Here is a 23,419-nt window from a genome sequence, read left to right as displayed (position 1 = left end):
TGCAATGTTACGCCCAAATATTTAATCGACGTGACTGTGTCAAGGGCTACACTACTAATGGAGTATTCAAACAGTATGGAATTCTTTTTCCTATTCATCTGCATTAATTTAAATTTATCTATATTTAGCAATAGCTGCCATTCTTTACACCAATCACAAATCCTGTCCAAGTCATCTTGTATCCTCCTACAGTCACTCAACGACGACACCTTCCCGTACACCACAGCATCATCAGCAAACAGCGGCACATTGCTATCCACCCTATCCAAAAGATCATTTATGTAGATAGAAAACAACAGCGGACCTACCACACTTCCCTCGGGCACTCCAGATGATACCCTCACCTCCGATGAACACTCACCTTCGAGGACAACGTACTGGGTTCTATTACTTAAGAAGTCTTTGAGCCACTCACATATTTGGGAACCAATCCCATATGCTCGTACCTTAGTTAGGAGTCTGCAGTGGTGCACTGAGTCAAACACTTTCCGGAAGTCAAGGAATATGGCATTCGTCTGATATCCTTCATCCATGGTTCGCAAGATATCGTGAAAAAAGGGCGAGTTGTGTTTCGCAGGAGCGATGCTTTCTAAAGCCGTGCTGATGCATGGACAGCAACTTCTGTGTCTCTAGGAAATTCATTATATTCGAACTGAGAATATGTTCGAGAATCCTGCAACAAACCGATGTTAAGGATATTGGTCTGTAAATTTGAGGATCCGTCCTTCTACCCTTCTTATATACTGGCGTCACCTGCGCTTTTTTCCAGTCACTCGGGACTTTACGTTGGGCAAGAGATTCGCGGTAAATGCAAGCTAAGTAAGGAGCCAATGCAGTAGAGTACTCTCTGTAAAACTGAATTGGAATCCCATCAGGACCTGACGATTTATTTATTTTCAACCCATTCAGCTGCTTCACAACCCCAGGGATGTCTAACAGTATGTACTCCATATGGAAATCTGTACAAGACTCAAAGGGCAGTATGTTTGTACGCTCCTCCTGGGCGAAAGATTTCTCAAATGCTAAATTTAAAATTTCAGCTTTCGTTTTGCTGTCTTCTATTGCCAGGCGAAACTGATCAGTGAGTGACTGGATGGAAGCCTTCGACCCGCTTACCGATTTTACGTAAGACCAGAATTTCCTTGGGTTTTCAACAAGATCTTTTGCTAAGGTATGACGGTGGTAGTGGTTGTATGCTTCGCGCATCGCTCTTTTTACAGCAGCACGAATCTCTACTAACTTTTGCTGTCCTCATTCTCCCGATCTTTCTTGTACCACGAGTGCAACTGTCTTTGCTTCGTGAGCATTCTCCGAACTGCGCTGTTAAACCACTTTGGGTCTTTTCCATCTGTAACCCACTTTTTTGGCACATACTTCTCCAATGCGTGATTTAGAATGTGTTTAAAATTTGCCCATAATTCTTCCACGCCTATCATACCGGAAGTAAATGAAGTTGATTCATTAACTAAGTGGGATGCTAACAACTGCTTATCTGTTCTTTCTAGTAAGAATACTCTCCTAGCCTTCTTGACCAACTTTTGCAACCATAGTCGTAATGACAACATCATGATCACTAATCCCTGTCTCAACACTGACACTGCCGATGAGGTCTGGTCTGTTCATGGCTACCACATCTAAAATATTTCCATTTCACGTTGGCTGTCGATTTGGCTGCTCAAGACAGTTTTCAGATAATGTGTTCAAAAGTAATTCACATGATGGCTTGTCTGTACCACCTGTAATGAATCCATAGACATCCCAGTCTGTACTAGGTAGGTTGAAGTCGCCTCCGACTAATATAGCATGATCCGGGTACTTCTGCGATACAGAGTGTAGACTCCTTTTGAATGATTCTAGAACTGTCACAGTGGAACCTGGTGGCCGGTGATAACACCCAACAATTAACTTTATTTCTCCTAGCCCTGTTAAACGTGTCCAGATAACTTCACAATCACACTCTACTTCGACGTCAGTAGACACAATATTTTTGTCAACTGCAATGAAGACACCACCCCCTACGATGTCTAATCTGTCTTTCCGATACATGTTCCAACCCTCACTAAATATTTCAGAACTTCCTATCTCAGGGCTCAGCCAGGTCTCAGTCCCGAGAATAATTTGCGCGCCACACGCTTCCTGTAGGGCAGTACGTTCAGGAACTTTATTCCGAACACTCTGAAAATTTACTGCTAATATCTTGATAACTGAAGTGTCTTTACACTGAGCTCGTCCTGATTTCCCTGCCTGCACGTCGACTGGTGAATGTTCATCAGGACACCTCGCACTACTGCCTAGCCTAAAAAACCCCCATGTGCACGCCACAAGTACTCTGCTACCCGAGTAGCCACTTCCTTTGTGTAGTGCACCACTGACCTATGTAGGGGTGTCCTACAATTCCCCACCCAATAGCGCAAGTCTAGAAATCTGCAGCCAAGACTACCACAGAGTCGACAAAGCCTCTGGTTGAGACCCTCCACTCGGCTCCAAACCAAAGGACCCCAATCCACTCTGGGAACGATGCTGCAAATGGAGAGCTGTGCTTGCACCTCGCGTGTGAGGCCAGCGGTCTTCATCAAATCTGCTAGCCGCCTGTACGAACTGAGGATCGCCTCAGAACCCAAGCGACAGGCATCATTGGTGCCAACGTGAGCAACTACTTGCAGACGACTGCACCCCGTACACTTGATAGCTGCAGGCAAGGCCGCCTCCACATCTTGGATGAGGCCCCCCGGCAGACAAACCGAGTGCACATTGGAATTCTTTCCAGTCCTGTACGCTATTTCCCTAAGGGGCTCCATCACCCGCTTAACGCTGGAGCTCCCAATAACCAGCAAGCCTTTGCCCCCGTGTGCCTGCTCAGGCCCTGCTGAAGGAGCGGCCACCTGCCCACTGCCAGGATGAACGGGCGAGGCCAGCTGACCAGCCTCCTTATTGACCCTCGGCCTCGAGCGACGCGAACGCGTTGCAGTCCGCCACTCACCCTGAGGTGAGGGCAGCCCCAATGTGCCAGGTACACTAGAAGGTGCCTCAGCGGCTGAGTCAGTGGACGCAGCGAGCGACACCTGGGGTGTCTCAAGCGACACGCCAGACCCTCTGCCGTCGCTGCACCTCGAGGCAGCAGCCTGAAGGCGGCTGACCGTGGCGAACAGCAAGCTCAGCTGCTCGCAAACCGCGACCAGTTCCTCCTGTGCCCACACACAGAAAGCACACACCCTATCCATCCTACTGCTAATATCTGGACGTATAGAGTTGCGACAAATAAAACAGCAATATGCGACTGCACAGTTGCATCACCAGCGCCAGATTGAGCTGTGATATGTGAACAATTACTTACGAACTAAGCAATCAAATGACCACGACTATGCCACTATACAGATATTACAATGCAATCCTACCCCTGTCTTAGTACAAATGACAACCGCCTACGTGATGTTACACTCTACCATTATTAAAATTTGATACTACCCCTCTCTAATTCGAAAATACGCAAAGATCCGAAAAATTTCCCAACGCAAGCACACAAACACACGAAGTAATTTGAATTAAACCTGCGGAACTAATACAGCAAACTGAATATACGACTAGTTTCTGTTACTGCTGCTCTCACATGTCACTCTGCAAGCACAGATGAAACTGCACTGGCCTCTGTCTGCTGCTAACTGACTCTACGAAATAAACAGAAAGCACTGGCTGTCCAAAACAAACAACTGTCTAAAGACTCCGCGAATTTATACTTTACAGCTATCAGTAAGCAATATTACTCCTCTCAAATATGAGAATATGCAAGGATTTTATGTAATTAAATATGCAAGTGCACAAACACTCGGAAAGAAATTAAAAATCAAACTAAAAAACAAATATGAAAGCTAAATATGCGACTCGCTACTGCACTGCTGCTGCACTACTGCTGCACTGATACTTCACCAGCGGCTACTCAAGGCTCACTGCACTGTGTCAAAAGCGCACTGGCTGTCCAAAATAAACAACTGGCTAACGACTCCATGAATTTATACTTTACAGCTACCAATAAGCAATATAACTACTCTCAAATACGATAATACACAAGGATTTTATGTAATTAAATAGACAAGCACACAAACCCTCAGAAAGAAATTAAGAATCAAACTACAAAACAAATATGAAAGTTAAATATGCGACTCGCTACTGCACTGCTGCTGTACTACCGCTGCACTGATACTTCACCAGCAGCTGCTCAAGGCTCATTTCTCAAGGCTTATTTCTCAATCTTTTTGTGTAGGTTCCTACTCAGAGTTATTAGTGTGGTTGGCAAACGGATTCATAAAGAAGCCTTCAATCCAGCAGCTGACCCTGCCTGGGATTACCTACAGGAGCAGTTTGCTCACTTCCTGCTGTACTGTATATACATGTTCGAATCAGGTAGGTTTCGATTTGAAAGATAAAATAAAAATAGTTCCTATTAATTACAGTTTCATGTGAGATGTTCACTTGGTCCATGTACTGTGTGAAAATGTTTGTTTTCTAGGTAGCTACTGTAAGGTTGCCACAGCAGCCATGGAGATGGTGCAAGTGAGTCCAACTGACAGCCTGGTCGGGAACATGAATAAGATATTTTTGGAACTCGCTGCTCGCTGTCCGTTATTAACGTTCTTGTGGTGCTACCTTTTAATTCTTCTTGGTTACTGTGATCGCAGTTTCTGGGCCAGCATTCTTCGTACAAAGCCAGTTCCTTTACTGATGGATGAAGGGTTAGTCTCTTCTCTATTTAATCAGTATTTGCGATTAAAATGAATTACTGTAAGTTCCTGTGGATATTTCTTAAAGACATTATGAAGACAATGTAGTATGTAACTGTAGTTTATATAATCTTACGTATGTGTATTAATGGTGATGGGTCAGTAGGTGCACCCTCAAGGAAGGAAAGTTTTAGAATGTAACCTCTTGTATTGCAACCTGGGAGACATAAAATTTTATTTGAGAAACTCAAGTCATGGCAGCCACAAGCAATTACTATGACCGTGTGTATAGAGACAGGGTGTGGATTTTTAAGCACACTGGTGTATCTGGCTTCTGGTTTTCAAAAAATGCACAAGTCTTCCACAATGAGATGACAAGGACAGTGTTTTTAATTTTCGTAAAAAGTATTGTATCCAAAAGTTAGAAAAAAGTACTCTTAGCTGCATGCATGCTGTAAGGTCTCGTCCATTGTTGTACACCATTAATTGCCTCTGTTGAAAATCAGTCTCACCTGCTGATAATATTGCACCTATAGCGGTATCCTCTGCTTGTGATGAAACATATTCAATTTCACTGGGCAGCTCAAACTCTTGGAGCTCAGGTAGAACACCAGAGAACAAGCCACTATTTCTCTTACTGTTGTGTTCTGCAGTGTGCTTGACGGCAACACAGCGATTGTGGCCTTCTGTAATTATTTATTCCAACTGATACGTTGATGTCATTTGTGTAAGTATAAAATGCTGGACAAAACTTATTCGTCTATTGACAATGTTATGAAAAAGAGTTGCTGATCACCATGTAGCAGAGATGCTGACCCGCAGCTGCTTTTGCACACACATGACCACAGTCTCTGGCTGCCAAGGCCAGACCATTGGTCTATTGGTAGATCGTATGAGTACTCTAACCCCCCTCCCCCCATTTGTGATAAGTGTTTTCTTCGATGCAAAGTGTTGCAGTGGTGGTACCACATAAGCAATTGTTGAAATGGAGCTACTGCTGATTGTTGGTGAGCATTATGTGCACAGAAGTCTGGAGTTGAATGTCAACATAAAAGAAAGCAGTTTAAGAATTGAAAAAAATACAGAGTATGTTTCACAACAGAAGATAAATAATTTTTTTTAAAAATATAACAAGATTCAAATCACCATGTGTTCAGTAAAAAGGGTCAGATTTGTTTATGAATTTCAGTCTGATAGGGATTGCCAGTTGTGAGATTCTGATAAACCATCTGAAAGTGAGTAAGAAAGAGACTCACTTAAGAAGAGCTGTTCTGTTTCTTATGGTAAAACTCTCAATCTGTTTGTAACTGATTGCAGAGCTGGGGTGGGAACATGTCCTAGTGCACTCAAGAGAAAACCAAGTATTCCCATTTGGAGCATGGTTTGTGGTCTTTTCAGGATGAAATGTGAACATCAAGATTGGAATTGTATGGTGTCTTGAGAAGAATGGAAGGATAGAGGATACCAGAGGTGATGATTAACATGATGTTTTGAGAAAAGAGATAAAAGGAAACATCAAGATTGGAATTGTATGGTGTCTTGAGAAGAATGGAAGGATAGAGGATACCAGAGGTGATGATTAACATGATGTTTTGAGAAAAGAGACAAAAGGAAAACTAAGGTGCAGATGGCTGAACTGATTACAAGAAAGTGAAAAGAGAGGAGGGAAGAACTGGAACGCCATGGAGGATGACAAAATGGAGAAAATTAAAGGTGGTGCAGAGATTTGTGTCCTCACCTGACACAGCCAAAAGTTGGAAACTGTTCAAGATGGTGGTGAGATTGACTCATTTATAACTTTTATTTCTGGAAAGTTCTCATGATACTGTTCTGTAAAGCTGCACAATTCAATTGAAAGAATGTATGAGGAACTGTGAAAGTGACCAGTCAAACTTCTGCTTACACCTGTAGAACCAAAACCACACAGCAGAGCACATCAAAAATGGTTTAAAAATTCTACATACAATACCTAAAGTCCCACCATGAACATTTTGGAAGAACTAGAAATTTACACTCAGACAGATAAATATCCCAATGACATTCTCAATGAATAAACTAATTTAAAACATAAAAATTCTGTAGAAGACTTAAATGAAATTTTAGAAAAAGAAAATGAATAAAAACCCCATGATATGCAAAACCATAGACAGCCTTTAACTGCAGTTAATGACAAAATTCTAATATTATACACAACCACTATGTACGACCTTAAGAGGTACAATTCACTCTGTAAACATGAAGCAGGATAGGAGTGAGAACTAACATTTTATTGGCCAAAAATAGTATATTCCATGCAATTTTTCAAGAGACAAATATGTGTTCCAAGATGCACTATGAACATCACTCCACCTAGATATAAGTAAAATCGTAAAACAACTCTATATGAAACATACTGAATTTTGTGAATTGTTGAATTGTGTGAATCATGATTTATTTGTCTTATAACATACATAAGCTAATTGTTTGAGTAGAGTACAGGAGATACGTCAAAATATGGTTAATACAATTTCTCTGATATAAAGCTATTGTTAATAAGATGGAGTTATATTTAAACATTAATGCAACTTTTTTGTGAAAAGGTACCTGTACATATTCACATAACAAGACGATTTATAAACTACATCCTGCTCAAATATTCAGTTCTTCATTTCTGAAATCGTCAACTGAGTAGTAGCATTGCTTAGCAGAGTGTCGTATAGCTTTCTCTTCAGTGAATCTTTGCTTTTTATTTGTTGTAAATTTTCATATCAATATACTGGGGAGTCGGAGCATATAAGTTTAAACAATGAGCCTGGAGCATAAATTTTATTTATTTCTTGTGTTATAAATGTGATCAAAGCAGTTCTCCTTGCATAATTCTAAATGGTGAACAAAAAGTGATATCATCATCATAGATATATAGGGAGAGTACTGTTCATGATTTCAGATTTTTAAACAATTGGCGACATGATTTCCTTGGACGCACAGCTCACGTATCTAATAATACTTTTCAGGAATTTCAGTATTAAGTTAATTCTAATATCAACAGGCACACTTCACAATGGCGTACTAGCCGAAACAAGCTTTGTATGAAGAAATACAACCAGAGCAAGCTAAATAAAATATTTTGCTGCTAATTGAGAAGCAATTTATATAGAAATTACTCTACTTAGCCTTGTGAATATCAACATCATAGTTGCAGTTGTGTACAGAATCTCTTCCTCCTTCCATCTTACAAGCACTTTCATATGTTTTCCTTACACATTTTCCAAAAAGGAATTTTAATATTGAAAAACTGAATACATTTATTGATAATATTTAAAATATTGCAGTGCTTAGTACTACAGTAAGAGCCTGAAACCTTATTTTTTTCTTTATGCATGGACTTGTTGAGTACAAATGGTGAAATAATTGTGTTTGTGCATGTGTGTCTCCTCTCAGGCCAGTTGAAACTGAAACCTGTGGTGCATCCTCTTGTGTTAACTTGGAAGTAGTGAGGAAGGGTGGTACTATCCTCTACTGTGACTTTGTGGTAAGTTTCTTTTTACACCTTATTAAGTTATTTACTACTGAGGACAATATGGATTTTAGATGTATGTATTGCATCTTCCATTATTGTTATTAATTTTCATTACATGAACATATTTGTGAATACAAGAAACGTGTTCACAGTTGTGAATATTGACAGCGATCAGCTGTGTGATGGAATGATAACAATGAAAATTTGTGCAGGACTAGGACTCGTACCTGGATTTCTCACTTATGTTGAGCGATCGGTTTAGCATTATGCTATCCGAGCAGGATTCACAGCTAGACCCAAACTTCCTTATGTTATCAGCCGTGTGCTTACAACTTGCACTTGTACATCCATTGTGTATATTCCTGTACAGGGGAGACGTTTATCCACCGACACTGAACACACAAATTTCTATTAAAAAAATAACAGCTGGCAAGAAACTTTCAATCAAAATGTCTCACCTGTTCAATAATATACATAATGGATGAACACATGAAGGTTGTATACATTGTTGTTGTTGTTGTGGTCTTCAGTCCTGAGGCTGGTTTGATGCAGCTCTCCATGCTACTCTATCCTGTGCAAGCTTCTTCATCTCCCAGTACCTACTGCAACCTACATCCTTCTGAATCTGCTTAGTGTATTGATCTCTTGGTCTCCCTCTACGATTTTTACCCTCCACGCTGCCCTCCAATGCTAAATTTGTGATCCCTTGATGCCTCAAAACATGTCCTACCAACCGTTCCCTTCTTCTAGTCAAGTTGTGCCACAAACTTCTCTTCTCCCCAATCCTATTCAATACCTCCTCATTAGTTACGTGACCTACCCACCTTATCTTCAGCATTCTTCTGTAGCACCACATTTCGAAAGCTTCTATTCTCTTCTTGTCCAAACTGGTTATCGTCCATGTTTCACTTCCATACGTGGCTACACTCCATACAAATACTTTTCAGAAACGACTTCCTGACACTTAAATCTATACTCGATGTTAACAAATTTCTCTTCTTCAGAAACGATTTCCTTGCCATTGCCAGTCTACATTTTATATCCTCTCTACTTCGAGCGTCATCAGTTATTTTGCTCCCCAAATAGCAAAACTCCTTTACTACTTTAAGTGTCTCGTTTCCTAATCTAATCCCCTCAGCATCACCCGATTTAATTTGACTACATTCCATTATCCTCGTTTTGCTTTTGTTGATGTTCATCTTATATCCTCCTTTCAAGACACTGTCCATTCCGTTCAACTGCTCTTCCAAGTCCTTCGCTGTCTCTGACAGAATTACAATGTCATCGGCGAACCTCAAAGTTTTTACTTCTTCTCCATGAATTTTAATACCTACTTTGAATTTTTCTTTTGTTTCCTTTACTGCTTGCTCAATATACAGATTGAATAACATCGGGGAGAGGCTACAACCCTGTCTCACTCCTTTCCCAACCACTGCTTCCCTTTCATGCCCCTCAACTCTTGTAACTGCCATCTGGTTTCTGTACAAATTGTAAATAGCCTTTCGCTCCCTGTATTTTACCCCTGCCACCTTCAGAATTTGAAAGAGAGTATTCCAGTTAACATTGTCAAAAGCTTTCTCTAAGTCTACAAATGCTAGAAACGTAGGTTTGCCTTTTCTTAATCTTTCTTCTAAGATAAGTCTTAAGGTTAGTATTGCCTCACGTGTCCCAACATTTCTACGGAATCCAAACTGATATTCCCCGAGGTCCACTTCTACCAGTTTTTCCATTTGTCTGTAAAGAATTCGCGTTAGTATTTTGCAGCTGTGACTTATGAAACTGATAGTTCGGTAATTTTCACATCTGTCAACACCTGCTTTCTTTGGGATTGGAATTATTATATTCTTCTTGAAGCCTGTGGGTATTTCGCCTGTCTCATACATCTTGCTCACCAGATGGTAGAGTTTTGTCATGACTGGCTCTCCCTAGGCCATCAGTAGTTCTAATGGAATGTTGTCTACTCCCGGGGCCTTGTTTCGACTCAGGTCTTTCAGTGCTCTGTCAAACTCTTCACGCAGTATCTTATCTCCCATTTCATCTTCATCTACATCCTCTTCCATTTCCATAATATTGTCCTCAAGTACATCACCCTTGTATAAACCCTCTATATACTCCTTCCACCTTTCTGCCTTCCCTTCTTTGCTTAGAACTGGGTTGCCATCTGAGCTCTTGATATTCATACAAGTGGTTCTCTTCTCTCCAAAGGTCTCTTTAATTTTCCTGTAGGCAGTATCTATCTTACCCCTAGTGAGACAAGCCTCTACATCCTTACATTTGTCCTCTAGCCATCCCTGCTTAGCCATTTTGCACTTCCTGTTGATCTCATTTTTGAGACGTTTGTATTCCTTTTTGCCTGCTTCATTTACTGCATTTTTATATTTTCTCCTTGTCATCAGTGAAATTCAATATTTCTTCTGTTACCCAAGGATTTCTATTAGCCCTCGTCTTTTTACCTACTTGATCGTCTGCTGCCTTCACTACTTCATCCCTCAGAGCTACCCATTCTTCTTCTACTGTATTTCTTTCCCCCATTCCTGTCAATTGTTCCCTTATGCTCTCCCTGAAACTCTCTACAACCTCTGGTTCTTTCAGTTTATTCAGGTCCCATCTCCTTAAATTCCCACCTTTTTGCAGTATTCTTCAGTTTCAATCTGCAGTTCATAACCAATAGATTGTGGTCAGAATCCACATCTGCCCCTGGAAATGTCTTACAATTTAAAACCTGGTTCCTAATAGAGATGGGCAAAACTGTTCTTTTCAGAGATTGGATCAGAACTGTTCGCTCCCTGAAATGAATTAGCTCTTTTTCATGACTCACCACTCACTTACAATAGAAAATAAATGGAAGGCACATTGCCCTTTAAACTTGGTTTATTCCAGTACTATACCTGTATTTTGATCTTATTTGATCCTATTTTGAAGTAACACAGATAATGAGTAAGAATTTTGTATTGTTTATTGAAATTTCCACGATATAACAAAGTTTTTGATTATTGATTTATTTTGCACTATCGTGGTTTTTTGGGTGATCGGAAAATGTTGTAACTTGAGATTTACATTAACAATATATTTGGCTATAATGTATTAAAATTTCATTAACCTCATACAAATACATCGCAAGCCATATATTTTTAAAGTGAACGTTTCCTTCCGAAGACGCCTAAAATCGCAAAATCCGTATCAGAATAATAAAAAAAAAAAACATAAATTTGACTGTAAAACGAAAGTGCTGCATATAGCCTTACGCAGAATAAAACAAGGAAAATATTGGTGTATCACATTTTGCGATACGTTTATCGGTTCGCTCGTAATTAAGGCGTAAATTCGAGTATCCATAATAAAAATCCTATGGTAAGAGGAGTCATCAGGAACCTAATCTAATCAGTTTAAACAAATAAAAATAAAATAAAAACGATTGATGTATCCATAACATAATAATGTAATATACATAGCGGTATTACTACGAAGAACAATATCCAGTAGAGAGGAACTCCGATGCAGAGGCGCTGAGTCGAGCAGGTCGAGCCGCGAGCTGTATTACTGCATGAGCTGAGACCGCAGAGACCAGAGTGACACCTGAGTCGCTTTGCTCAACGCTCTGGCTAGAGTCGAGACGGTGGGGTGAGCGTTGAGCGGGCGAGTTCCGAGGGTGGGGGGAGCTCACCCGCTCCGAGCCAAATCGTCGGTTCCCTTGCGAGCAGGTTTTTGCAAGTAGTTCCTATGTTATCCGCTAGGTGGCTCTCTGTCCTGTTGCTCGCATCAACTGCCCAGAGGGCAGGACGTGCGACTGAAACGATCGCCGACAGAGTGCGATGCGAAGTTAAGCTGCGCCAGACACTGCACACGGCAGACGACGCACAGAGACGGCACGGCATATGTGAAACACAAAATCCAATGGGGCACTGCACAATGCAGGCAGCCAAGGTAGAAGCAGGGCAGAGGCCGGCACTGGCTGTGTTGTGTGGCGTGCACTGTGCTCTGACCAGCAGAGGCGCTGCTGATATGCTTCGTCTCTCTCTCTCTCTCTCTCTCTCTCTCTCTCTCTCTCTCTCTCTCTCTCACTGCCGTGGGAAACGTTTGGAGCTACCGTTCTTTTTTTCTGAATCACTGATTGTTCACTCCTTTGAAAGATTCAACTCTATGAATTAGTTCAAGAGCGGATCCCCCATCTCTAGTTCCTAAATCTCTGTCTTACCATTATATAATCTATCTGATACCTTTTAGTATCTCCAGGATTCTTCCAGGTATACAACCTTCTTTTATGATTCTTGATCCAAGTGTTAGCTATGATTAAGTTATGCTCTGTGCAAAATTCTACAAGGCGGCTTCCTCTTTCATTTCTTCCCCCCAATCCATATTCACTTACTATGTTTCCTTCTCTCCCTTTTCCTACTGACGAATTCCAGTCACCCATGACTATTAAATTTTCGTCTCCCTTCACTACCTGAATAATTTCTTTTATCTCGTCATACATTTCATCAATTTCTTCATCATCTGCAGAGCTAGTTGGCATATAAACTTGTACTACTGTAGTAGGCATGGGCTTTGTGTCTATCTTGGCCACAATAATGCGTTCACTATGCTGTTTGTAGTAGCTAACCCGCACTCCTATTTTTTTATTCATTATTAAACCTACTCCTGCATTTCCCCTATTTGATTTTGTATTTATAACCCTGTATTCACCTGACCAAAAGTCTTGTTCCTCCTGCCACCGAACTTCACTAATTCCCAATATATCTAACTTTAACCTATCCATTTCCCTTTTTTAATTTTCTAACCTACCTGCCCAATTAAGGGATCTGACATTCCACACTCCGATCCGTAGAATGCCAGTTTTCTTTCTCCTGATAACGACGTCCTCTTGAGTAGTCCCCGCCCGGAGATCCGAATGGGGGACTATTTTACCTCCGGAATATTTTACCCAAGAGGAAGCCATCATCATTTAATCATACAGTAAAGCTGCATGCCCTCGGGAAATATTACGGCTGTAGTTTCCCCTTGCTTTCAGCCGTTCGCAGTACCAGCACAGCAAGGCCGTTTTGGTTAATGTTACAAGGCCAGATCAGCCAATCATCCAGACTGTTGCCCCTGCAACTACTGAAAAGGCTACTGCTCCTCTTCAGGAACCACATGTTTGTCTGGCCTCTCAACAGATACCCCTCCGTTGTGGTTGCACCTACGGTACGGCCATCTGTATCGCTGAGGCACGCAAGCCTCCCCACCAACGGCAAGGTCCATGGTTCATTGGGGTGGGGGGGGGGGGGTTGTATACATGTGATTGATGATATGTGAAAGTTTGGGGCCGGTCTGGTTGTGCTTGGATGGCAAAATGATTAGATGACTGCTTGCAATAAGCGGGAAATCGCGGTTCGAATTCCAGCCCAGCACAAATTTTCCACGTTGTCATTTCATTATACAGCTGATGGTTGTCCATATTTGCAACTGTGAATACATTTCACATATTTCATAACAGCTGTAGTCGCTGTATGGCCTGATCCTTTGGACATCCACGCATGTCTGAAGGAACATCGCATCATACTTCTGAACAACACAGGCACTGCAGTATATATTTTTGAGTAGTTGTTGTGCATTTTGTTGTAATCCGCATAATACTTTTCAACATATGATTCAGTGTTGAATGCCAGTCTTTGAAATTTTTAATCATTTTATTTACATGAAAGCTGGACTGTACTTGCTGTGGTATTTTGTTACCATACGTTTTCATTAAACATCTATAATGTTAAAGAATAATGGAAAATTCTTGGATGGAGCAGTACATAAAATAAGGGAGAGGCAGCTACTCACCTATAGCAGATCAAAGCATGGAGAACAGAAAGATTTAATAGAAAACAGCATTCACACTATATTTCAAGCACTAGCTCTTTTTCCAGCAAAAGTATATACATTCACTCACACGCCCACACCGACACACTAACGCGCAGTCGTATAGCCATGGTGGAGTGTGCTTTTAGCTATGAGTGTCGTTGTGTGTGTGTTAATGTGTACCCTTGATAGGAAAAATAGCTAGTGCTCAAAAGCTAGTGTGATTGCTGTTTTCTGTTATGTGTTTCTGTGCTCCAAGCGTTGATCTGCCATTGGTTGGTGGTTGCCTTTCCCTTATTTTACTTATAATGTTAACATTATACAAGGATGCACTGAAAACTAATGCATCCAAATCTTTTATGTGCAAACTCTTAAAGCTTTTTAAATAAAGCAAATGATGTTAGCTTTCTACATATTTATTATTCATGTCTACTTATATATTTTGTAAGTAACTGAAAATCCATACTGCATAATGACAGTACTATAGTAAGGATAGGTTGCTACTAACTACGCAAAGAAGAGGTTGAGTTTTTATTTTATTTAAAAAAACTCTTTCGGCCACCAGGCCTCCTTCTAACTAACAAATGTTGAGACAACAGGATTGTGGGAATGTAACGCATATTGCAGGGAGAGTTCCAACCTACACAGTCCAGAAAGTTGGTATTGTTAGGAAGAATCTAGATGGTGCAGGCTGTGAAGCAGTCATTGAAGTGACACATGTTTTGGGTAGCATTTTCAGCAGCTAGGTGATCCAGGTGTTTTTGGCCACAGTGTGTTGGTGACCCTTCACATGGACAGACAGCTTGTTGGTTGTGATTGCCACGTAGAAAGCAGCACATTGGTTGCAGCATAATTTGTAGATCACATGACTGTTTCAGGGTGTATACGACCCGGGAGATCCGGGAAAAATTTTTTCGTCCGGGAGAAAACCGGGAAAAACCCGGGAACTTTTTAGAATTCCGGGAACTTTTCCTTGTTTTAGTCACCAATTAAATTTTTGTGATTTTGACTGGTAAGAACCAATACTCTAATGAAGGATATTACTGTATCCCGCTTCTGCAGAATAATGCTGCAGCAAAAAACATGAACGAGATTTGGGGGGGGGGGGCAGTGGGGGGGGGGGGGGGGGGGAGTGAATAAAACTTAAGGCGCAAAGGAAATTCGCCATATACAACAACAAAACACAGTGCTCATACAAGCGTCTGCCAACCAAAGTGTGTCAAAGGCTTTAGGAAGAATATGCAGTGCTTCCTAACAACAAATTGGCTCTGATGAGCATGACATGACAGCTGTTTACATTTGATTCATTTGAGCAGTTGCGGGCGGGCTCTTGCGAATGCACAGTTGAGTCGCCTGTAAGTAGTACGTTCTCACGGCTACAGATGTGTGGCTGGGCACCACTATCTAATTGCTCCAGTTCGGAAACATTGTAGATCCAGGGCTGATGCACAGAGCAGTCTTGAGTTGTAGTGGGGAGGTGGGTAGTCTCCACGTGACCTGTGTTTACGTTTAGTGATTTTGCTGTTTCATCTTCATTTATTGCTCTCACATTAAATGAAAACAAAAATCGGATTTCTGTGGCCGGGATCTACCAGATGAATTAAAATACATTCGCATAGTTACGGAAGGCTAAAATATGTTACTAGTTTCATCTGTCTGACAGTCAAGCGTTAATCACATTGCAGAACAATGAAGTTATTTTTGTCAGTTTGCTAAAGAGATTTGGCTTTTATTAATATTTTGCGCTGAGGCAGTCAATTGATTTGAAACGAAGTGTTTTAATTTCACACTGTTGGCTAGTTTCAACTGTTCGCTTCATTTCAAGTGCACGTTTTCCATCTTCTGGCTCTTATGGCATTATGCCGTAATAAAGAACCAAACACGACATAATACAGTACTGGTACTCAAGAAAATTTACATCCGAATCTGGACATAACGATTGTGCACTTTAAGCCAAATTATGCATTTTAGTATAGTTCACGAAATTCCGATGCTCCTGAAGTATCCTTTGATGTCTTGTTTCTTTTATGACGTAATGCAAGATCTTTTAATGTTTTACACGTAGGAGCGTGCGAGCTTCCTGCGTCACCGTAGCTGCGCAGGCGCAGTGATGCCTGTTATCTGGCGCTCTCTGGCAACTGCTGAAACGAACCAATTTCTAGCAGGTCACGGAAAAATATTACGAATGGTGGTTTGAAAAGTGTTACTTTCAAAGTAAATTTCCTTTTACGCAAGATGAACTATGTGCGAGAATGTACGATGAATTTCTTAAGTCACAGAGTGTTGACTCTTATCTAAAAATCAACTCTCTGAGGATGACCATGTAGAAGAATTTCGAGCCCAGAAGATCAGACCTTTACGTCATTATTAAAAATTTTACTGGCACACTTGTGTGATGTATCATAAAGTGTAACACGCGCAAAATGATCAGCATTATATGTGGAAGCTTAGCTTCTCTTGTAGCTTATTAATCTTCAAGACCAATATTATTTGTGAAAGCTTTGTTTTTCTTCTAGCTAAACTCTGTATATTAATTTAAACCATTAACTTTTCTTTTTGTGTGTCCGTGCTACTTGAGAGTGTTCTCGCTATTGGTTGACTACCCTACGTGTCCTGTGCTGTTATCAGCTGCCGAGGTCACCTGATATGAGCTATGACTGGCTTACAAAAGCGCGTCGCAATCTCAATTTCATTGCTTCGGAAAGTAACATGCAGTGTTTGGTGGAATTCGAATTTATACCTCCGTGAAACGAAGAAATGCAGCCTACATGTTGCTGCACATCAAAGATCTTTCCAAAACGTGTTTTTTTCCCCTGGGTTTCGTTCCCTAAAGTGCCGGCAAATTCTACGTCTCAGTAGAAAACCATAAACATTCTAACGATTGATAAGTTTTACAGTGCCGAGGAAAAGTATACTGTCATTTAACACGGAAAATGTGTGTTTTCACCCGGGAGAAAGTGTATTTTCAACTGGGAAATCCGGGAATTTTTTTTCCTTGTCCACGTATACACCCTGTGTTTTCACAGCTGGCCCTGGAATAGGAGATGCCTGTCACTGGACTGGATTAGGTGTTGGTGGGGAGATATATGGGACAGGTCTTTCATATAGGTCTATTGCAGGGATGTGAGTCACGAGGCAAGGGTTTGGGAGCAGGTCTGGAATAGGGACGGACATAGATATTGTGTAAGTTCGGTAGGGCACAGAATACCACTATGGGAGGAGTATTAAGGATAGTGCATAGGATATCCCTCATCTCAGGGCACAACGAGAGGCAGTCGAAACCCTGGCAGAGAATTTGAAGAAAGTGCTCCTTTGTGGGGTAACAGTTGGTATGCGGGAGGTGGTAGGTGTTTGGAGAGACAAGGCAAGGGAGATCTGTTAGTCGGATAATTTCGGTATGTGAAGGCCTCAGCGATACCCTCATTATATTCAGAGAGGGACTGCTGGTCACTACAGATGTAATGGCTGTGGGTGGCTAAGCTGAAGGGACTTCTTGGTATGGAATGGGTGGTAGATGACGAAGTGGAGGTATTGCATTGACTGGTAGGTCTGGTATTGATGGAAGTTCTGATGTAGCTGTGCTTGAAGTGGAGGTCAACATCAACGAAGGTAGCTTGTTGGGTCGAGGAGTACCAACTGAAGTGACTGAGGAGGTGGTGTTGAGGTTTAGGAGGAATGTGGATGGTGTGTCCTCGTCCCCAGTCCAAATCATGAAGATGTCATCAATGAATCTGAACCATGGATGGTTACAAAGGATTCCTCCAGATGACCCTTGAAAGGGTTGACATGGGATGGAGCAATGCGGGTGCCCATTGCCATACCATAGATTTGTTTGTAGGTAGTGCCTTCAAAGGAGAGGGAATTGTGGGTGCGGATGTAGTTGGTGATGGTGACCAGGAATAATGATGTAGGTTTGGAGTCAGTTGGGCTTTGGGGAAACTAGTGTTCAATAGCAACATGGCCATGGACATTAGGTAGGATGGTGTAGAGGGAGGTGGCATCACTAGTGACGAGCAGTGCACCATGTGGCAAAGAACAGGAACTGTGGAAAGTCTGGAGAAAATGGTTTGTGACTTTTATATAGGAGGGTAGGTTACAGGTAATAGGCGGAAGGTGTTGGTCCATGAGAGCAGTTTTTCTCTTAGTGGAGGCTCAATAAATGGCCACAACAGGTTGTTATGAATGGTTGGGTTTATAGGAATCATAGAAGTTAAGTGTGGGATGTGGCTGGGTTGACGGGGCAGGGGAGGGGGGGCGAGAGAGAGAGAGAGAGAGAGAGAGAGAGAGAGAGAGAGGAGGCGGGGCTTCTGGGTGGGGCCTAAGGATTTGAGGAGATATTGGAGATCCTGTTGGATTTCTGGAATGGGCTCACTGTGGCAGGCTTTGCAGGTGTATGTATCAGGCAGCTGGCTGAGTCCTTCTGCCAATAATTCCTGCACTTCCTAACCATAGTGGTGGAACCTTTGTTGGCAATTACAGGGTTGCCGTAGGTTGTGGAAGTCAGGGAATTTCAAACACATCAGGGATCATGGAAATATCAGGGAAATTTGGAAAAAGATTCTGGAAAAATCTCATTTTTGTCTCAGTAGATGAGATGGTTTGTTTACTGAGGTGTCGTGCATCGTGGCAGGATGGGTACAGCTGAGTATGTGCACTGCTTCCCTACTCCCTCATTCATTGCTGCCACCACTTCTTGCCGCTAGCCTAGCAGCTGCCAGTGAGAGGCAAGGAAGCATGAAGAGTGATTTGTTTGGATCTGATTCTCAGAGACTGTAGATGCAGCTGCCGGAGGTGGCTGTCATGTGTGTGAGTTGTGTCAAAGTGGTTGTGCGAATTTATGTGTGCTCCAGTTTTCTAACAAAAAGCTATGGCTGAAAATTTAGTTGTGTGTGGGATTGTCTTTTCTAAATGCCTGTCTGTGGCTCAGCAATCATCTTTACAGTGACTTGCTACCTATCCTCATTATTATTGATTCTCAGAGTATTTGAACAAATTATCTGTTGCATGGATTGATCACTGTGGTCGCAGTTCATCAACGTGCTGTCTGTGGCTCTTGAATAGCTGGAGTGGATTTCCACAATGGGCTAAAACTGGAGGCCATTTCTGCGGGTATCTGTAATGGATTGGGCCTGCCAATCTGAAGCCATTCGGTTCCCACTAATGTGCATGCCCTGCCCATCGGGTCTAGTCTCACCAATCTGCTGCAGACCGGATCTGTTTGTGTGTGGTGTAATGCAGTGGATTTTCATGGTTTGTCCATGGACCCTGGACTGCGGTGCTCCTCAGCAGGCTAGAGATCATGGCAGTATCCTTGTCCATCCCTACTCCACCCCTGCTCCCAACCCCTTGCCTCACGTCTTATAGCCCTGCAATAGATCTAAATGCAAGACCTGTCCCATACATCCTCTCGCTACCATGTACTCCTGTCCAGTCACAGGCATCTCTTATCCGATAGAAGACAGGGCCATCTGTGAAACCAGTCATGAGATCTACAAACTAAGCTGCAATCAGTGTGCTGTTTTCGACGTGGACATCAGAACCAACAAAATTTCCATCCACATGAATGGCCACAGACGAGCTGTGGCTAAGAGACAGCCAGATCACCCAGTTGCTGAACGTGCTCCCAAAAGCAATGTGTGTCGCTTCAGTGACTGCTTCGTAGCCTGCACCATCTGGATTCTTTCTACCAATGTCAGCTTTTGTGAATTGCGCAAGACTTGGGAACTCCTCCTCCACGTTATGTTCCCATAAGCGCTGCTCACAACCTTTGTTAGTCCCTGTCTCTCATTTACTTACCCCTTTCCGTGCTCCTAATCCAAAACAACTGCCTGTACACATGCATATGAACACCAATTTCACCTACCTTATCTTCATGCTCCTTATGCGCAGTGTATGTTGGTGGCAGTAGAATCATTCTGCAGTTAGCTTCAAATGTAACTTTTCTAAATTTTCTCAATGTTTCTTGAAAAGAACGTCGCATTCCCTTGCAGGATTTGAGTTCCCGAAGCAACTCTGTAACACTTACATGTTGTCGAACCTACACGTCGTTCCTCCTCCCTGTCACAGCCTCTTCCTTACCGCAGCATCCATGGACTGCTTTCCCATCAGGAGCAATTGCTTTTTTGCAGTCTGGCCTCGGCGGCCAGAGACTTGGTTATGTGTGTGTGAGTTGTGCTTGTGTGAATGTGTTTGTATTTTCAACTTTAGAATGAGGTCATGTGCCCAAGAACTCAAATATAGAACAGTGTGTTTATTTCTCAACATTGTCACCCTGGTGATGAACACATTTCTCCCAGGGAGAGACAGTTATGTTGACACTATCACTGTAAAATATTTGACATTGTTTATGGAGATGAAAATTGGTTAGGGCGAAGCCGGGACTGTGTGCAGGATGATTGATGACAGTGACCCCAAGGCATTGGATTGTTGCAGATGTTTCAGTGCTGGAGTGTGATGTGGCATTGTCATGCTGAAGGGGAGGGTGCTCCATTTGTGGATGATCTCTTTGAAATCGACATTCAATCACAGCACACTTTTTCTCACACTCCGACATAATTACATTACACACAATAACAGAGTCCTCTGGGGCACAAGGCTGCAAGTATGTAGACAAGAATAAAGATGCAGAATGTTAATAATATTTGTTTTATTTAAATAGCTTTAAGAGTTTTCACATAAGTAATTTGAAGGAATTACTTTTCAGTACACTCTCGTACCTGTCCAGGACTGGATGAGGTACGAGGTGCTACCCAAATTTTCAGAACTGGTGCTGCCATCTTTTGAAAATTTTATTGATTGGCGACTCCATGTTGTCTTGTGCACTACGACCAGATAACAGGTATACTTGAAAAAAGAGACAGCATTGGTCGTATATTTTTTACTATTGCAAAATCGATTTTCTGTCACTGAGTGACCATCTTCAGTGCTATATTGTATAACTTAAATTGGGATGCACTGTTGTCACTAAGCTTACGGCAATCACATAGACTCTATGTGATTGCCATAAGCTTAGTGACAACAGTGCATCCCAATTTAAGTTATACAATATAGCACTGAAGATGGTCACTCAGTGACAGAAAATCGATTTTGCAATAGTAAAAAATATACGACCAATGCTGTCTCTTTTTTCAAGTATATCTTTTGAAAACCTTACCTTTGGACTAATGGTCACCATCACCCTCGAAGTAGTTCCCATCCACACGTACACACCTGTCCCAGCCACTGGTCAAATGTTTTCTGAAAGTCACGTACTTTGAGGATGTTTATCACCGCCAGTGATGCTTCTTGAAGCCTCTCTAGAGTGTCGAACTGACAGCCTTTCAACTTGAGTTTCAGTTTTGGGAATAGTGCAACATCGCAAGGTGCCAAATCCGGCGAGTACGGTGGGTGGGGTACAACCACCATGTTGTTTTTTGCCAAAAAGGTCCTGGTGAGTGAGGATGTGTGACAGGGCGCATTGTCGTGATGCAGCATCCAGTTCCCTTGAAGCCAAAGTTCAGGCTGTCATCACTGCACATTTTCACGGAGCCGTTGTAAAATGTCACAGTAGTATACAGAATTCACTGTTTGGTTGGGTGGGACGAATTCTTTGTGCTCAACTCCCTCGGTATCAAAGAAAATGATGATAATGCTCTTCACTTTGCTCTTCACCTGTCTTGCTTTTTTGGTTCTTGGAGATCCTGTGCTCTTCCACTGGGACGATTGTTGCTTTGTCTCTGGGGCTTGCTTTTTTGGGCCTTGGAGAGCCCGAGTTCTTCCACTGGGACGATTGTTGCTTTGTCTCTGGGTCATAACCGTAAATCCAGCTCTCGTTGCTGGTGATAACCCGTGACACGAAGGTTGGATCATCAGATGGGGTCTGATGAAGGTCCGTGCACTCTTCAACACACTGTGCCTTCTGATCAGCAGTCAAGATCTTTGGCACAAATTTTGCGGCGACATGATGCTTGCCCAATTCATTAGTCAACATTCGTTAACATGCCCCATAACCAATACCAACTTCATGTGCAAGGTCTTGAATGGTTCAACGTCGATCCGCATGAACCAATTGTTGAAGTTTGGCAACAATGTCTGGCATTGTGCGGCTAACGGGCCTTCCAGTGTGAGCATCATCTTCGACGTCTGTACGGCCAACCCTGAACTAAGCATGCCACTGAAACACAGGTGTACGGCTCATGCTCTGTCCCCCAAACACTTGTTGAATCATTGCAAGGGTCTCAGTAGCACTTTTCCCAAGATTCGTACCGATTTTGATACGCACTGTTCTGTTTACGGATCCATCATTAAATTGCCACACACCAAACACAGAGTATTATGGAAATCACTGTGGACACGCAGCACGTCCTCCCAGCTGAATGCCACTCCGTACACCGATTCACCAGATATGCAGCTCTCACCACCTAGCAGTGCAAAGATCTACTACTCCTACTTTCCAGATGGCAGCACCAGTCCTGAAAATTTTGGATTCCACCTCGTAAGGCTACTATGGGAAATGGGCATCTGGGAAGAGGATCAGTATGGTACTTTTCAGAAACTGGACAGTGTGCCAGGTTTATTCAGAAAACCTGCCACTAGAGGATACAGAGTGTGATGCCACAGGGCATGTTCTCCAAAACCGGGATGGGAAGAACTGTCTGAATGTCTTGTGGGCTGGCTTCTGAGAAAGGCCTAATAAAAAGGAGGATGGGTACAAAGTTTGGTAATTTCATTTTCTTTACAAATAATATTACAATAACATTTGAAATCTGAATTAGCTGATTTTAGTTAATAACAATAGAAATATGTTGCTAATTGATGTTGTGTGCTGATGCTGTGGTGCGGAGATCACACGAGGTGCAGCGACGGTCTACTGAGTGGCAGATACTGCATGAGGGCTGTCGACATGCGTCAGCCAGGTAGTGACTAGGTTGGTGTTTTGGAGATGCCTGAGTGCAGTAATGGAGTACTGCAGTCAGGAACAACAGTGTTGGGGCTGCTGAAGGCTGTTGTCAGGTGCGACAGTCAAGCCTCGCAAGATGTGAGAGACTATAACACTATATCAGAGGGGCACATCAGCATAGGCACATGGGGGTATATTTCAATACAAAACAGGGTCAAACTAAAAGTTATGAGTAATACTTTGTCACGAATGTTAATTTTTATTTTTAGGCAGACCATGTAAATCTAATTCTATACACTTTTCTCTCACTTTCCAAAATAATCTCAATTTCTTTACATATGTTTTTCCGTTGTTCTGTAGGTCTGAAAATTCTCTTTTAATAGGAGTGTATTCCAACTTCCTGAAGAAACTCGAGCATCATTTTCTGAATGTGCACTAGCCTTCTAATAGTGTTTACCTCTCAGCTGTTCTTTCACAGAATTCATAAGATTACAGCTGGAGGCT

At 42.2% G+C, this 23,419-nt stretch overlaps 1 protein-coding gene across 1 annotated transcript in view; it reads left to right on the top strand.

The window, feature by feature from the left end:
• The window catches only part of LOC126253366 (huntingtin-like), a 549,449-nt gene that overhangs the window by 293,036 nt on the left and 232,994 nt on the right, over window positions 1-23,419 (top strand). The window contains exons 28-30 of the mRNA XM_049954640.1: window positions 4,259-4,402; window positions 4,509-4,727; window positions 8,136-8,226. Coding sequence (XP_049810597.1) covers window positions 4,259-4,402; window positions 4,509-4,727; window positions 8,136-8,226 — 454 coding nt within the window. The remainder of the gene's footprint in view (window positions 1-4,258; window positions 4,403-4,508; window positions 4,728-8,135; window positions 8,227-23,419) is intronic.

This window comes from Schistocerca nitens, chromosome 4 (genome assembly GCF_023898315.1).
Source record: "Schistocerca nitens isolate TAMUIC-IGC-003100 chromosome 4, iqSchNite1.1, whole genome shotgun sequence".
Taxonomy (NCBI): Eukaryota; Metazoa; Arthropoda; class Insecta; order Orthoptera; family Acrididae; genus Schistocerca; species Schistocerca nitens.
Note: the sequence above shows the minus strand (reverse complement) of the source record. Positions and strands in the feature narration are given on the sequence as shown.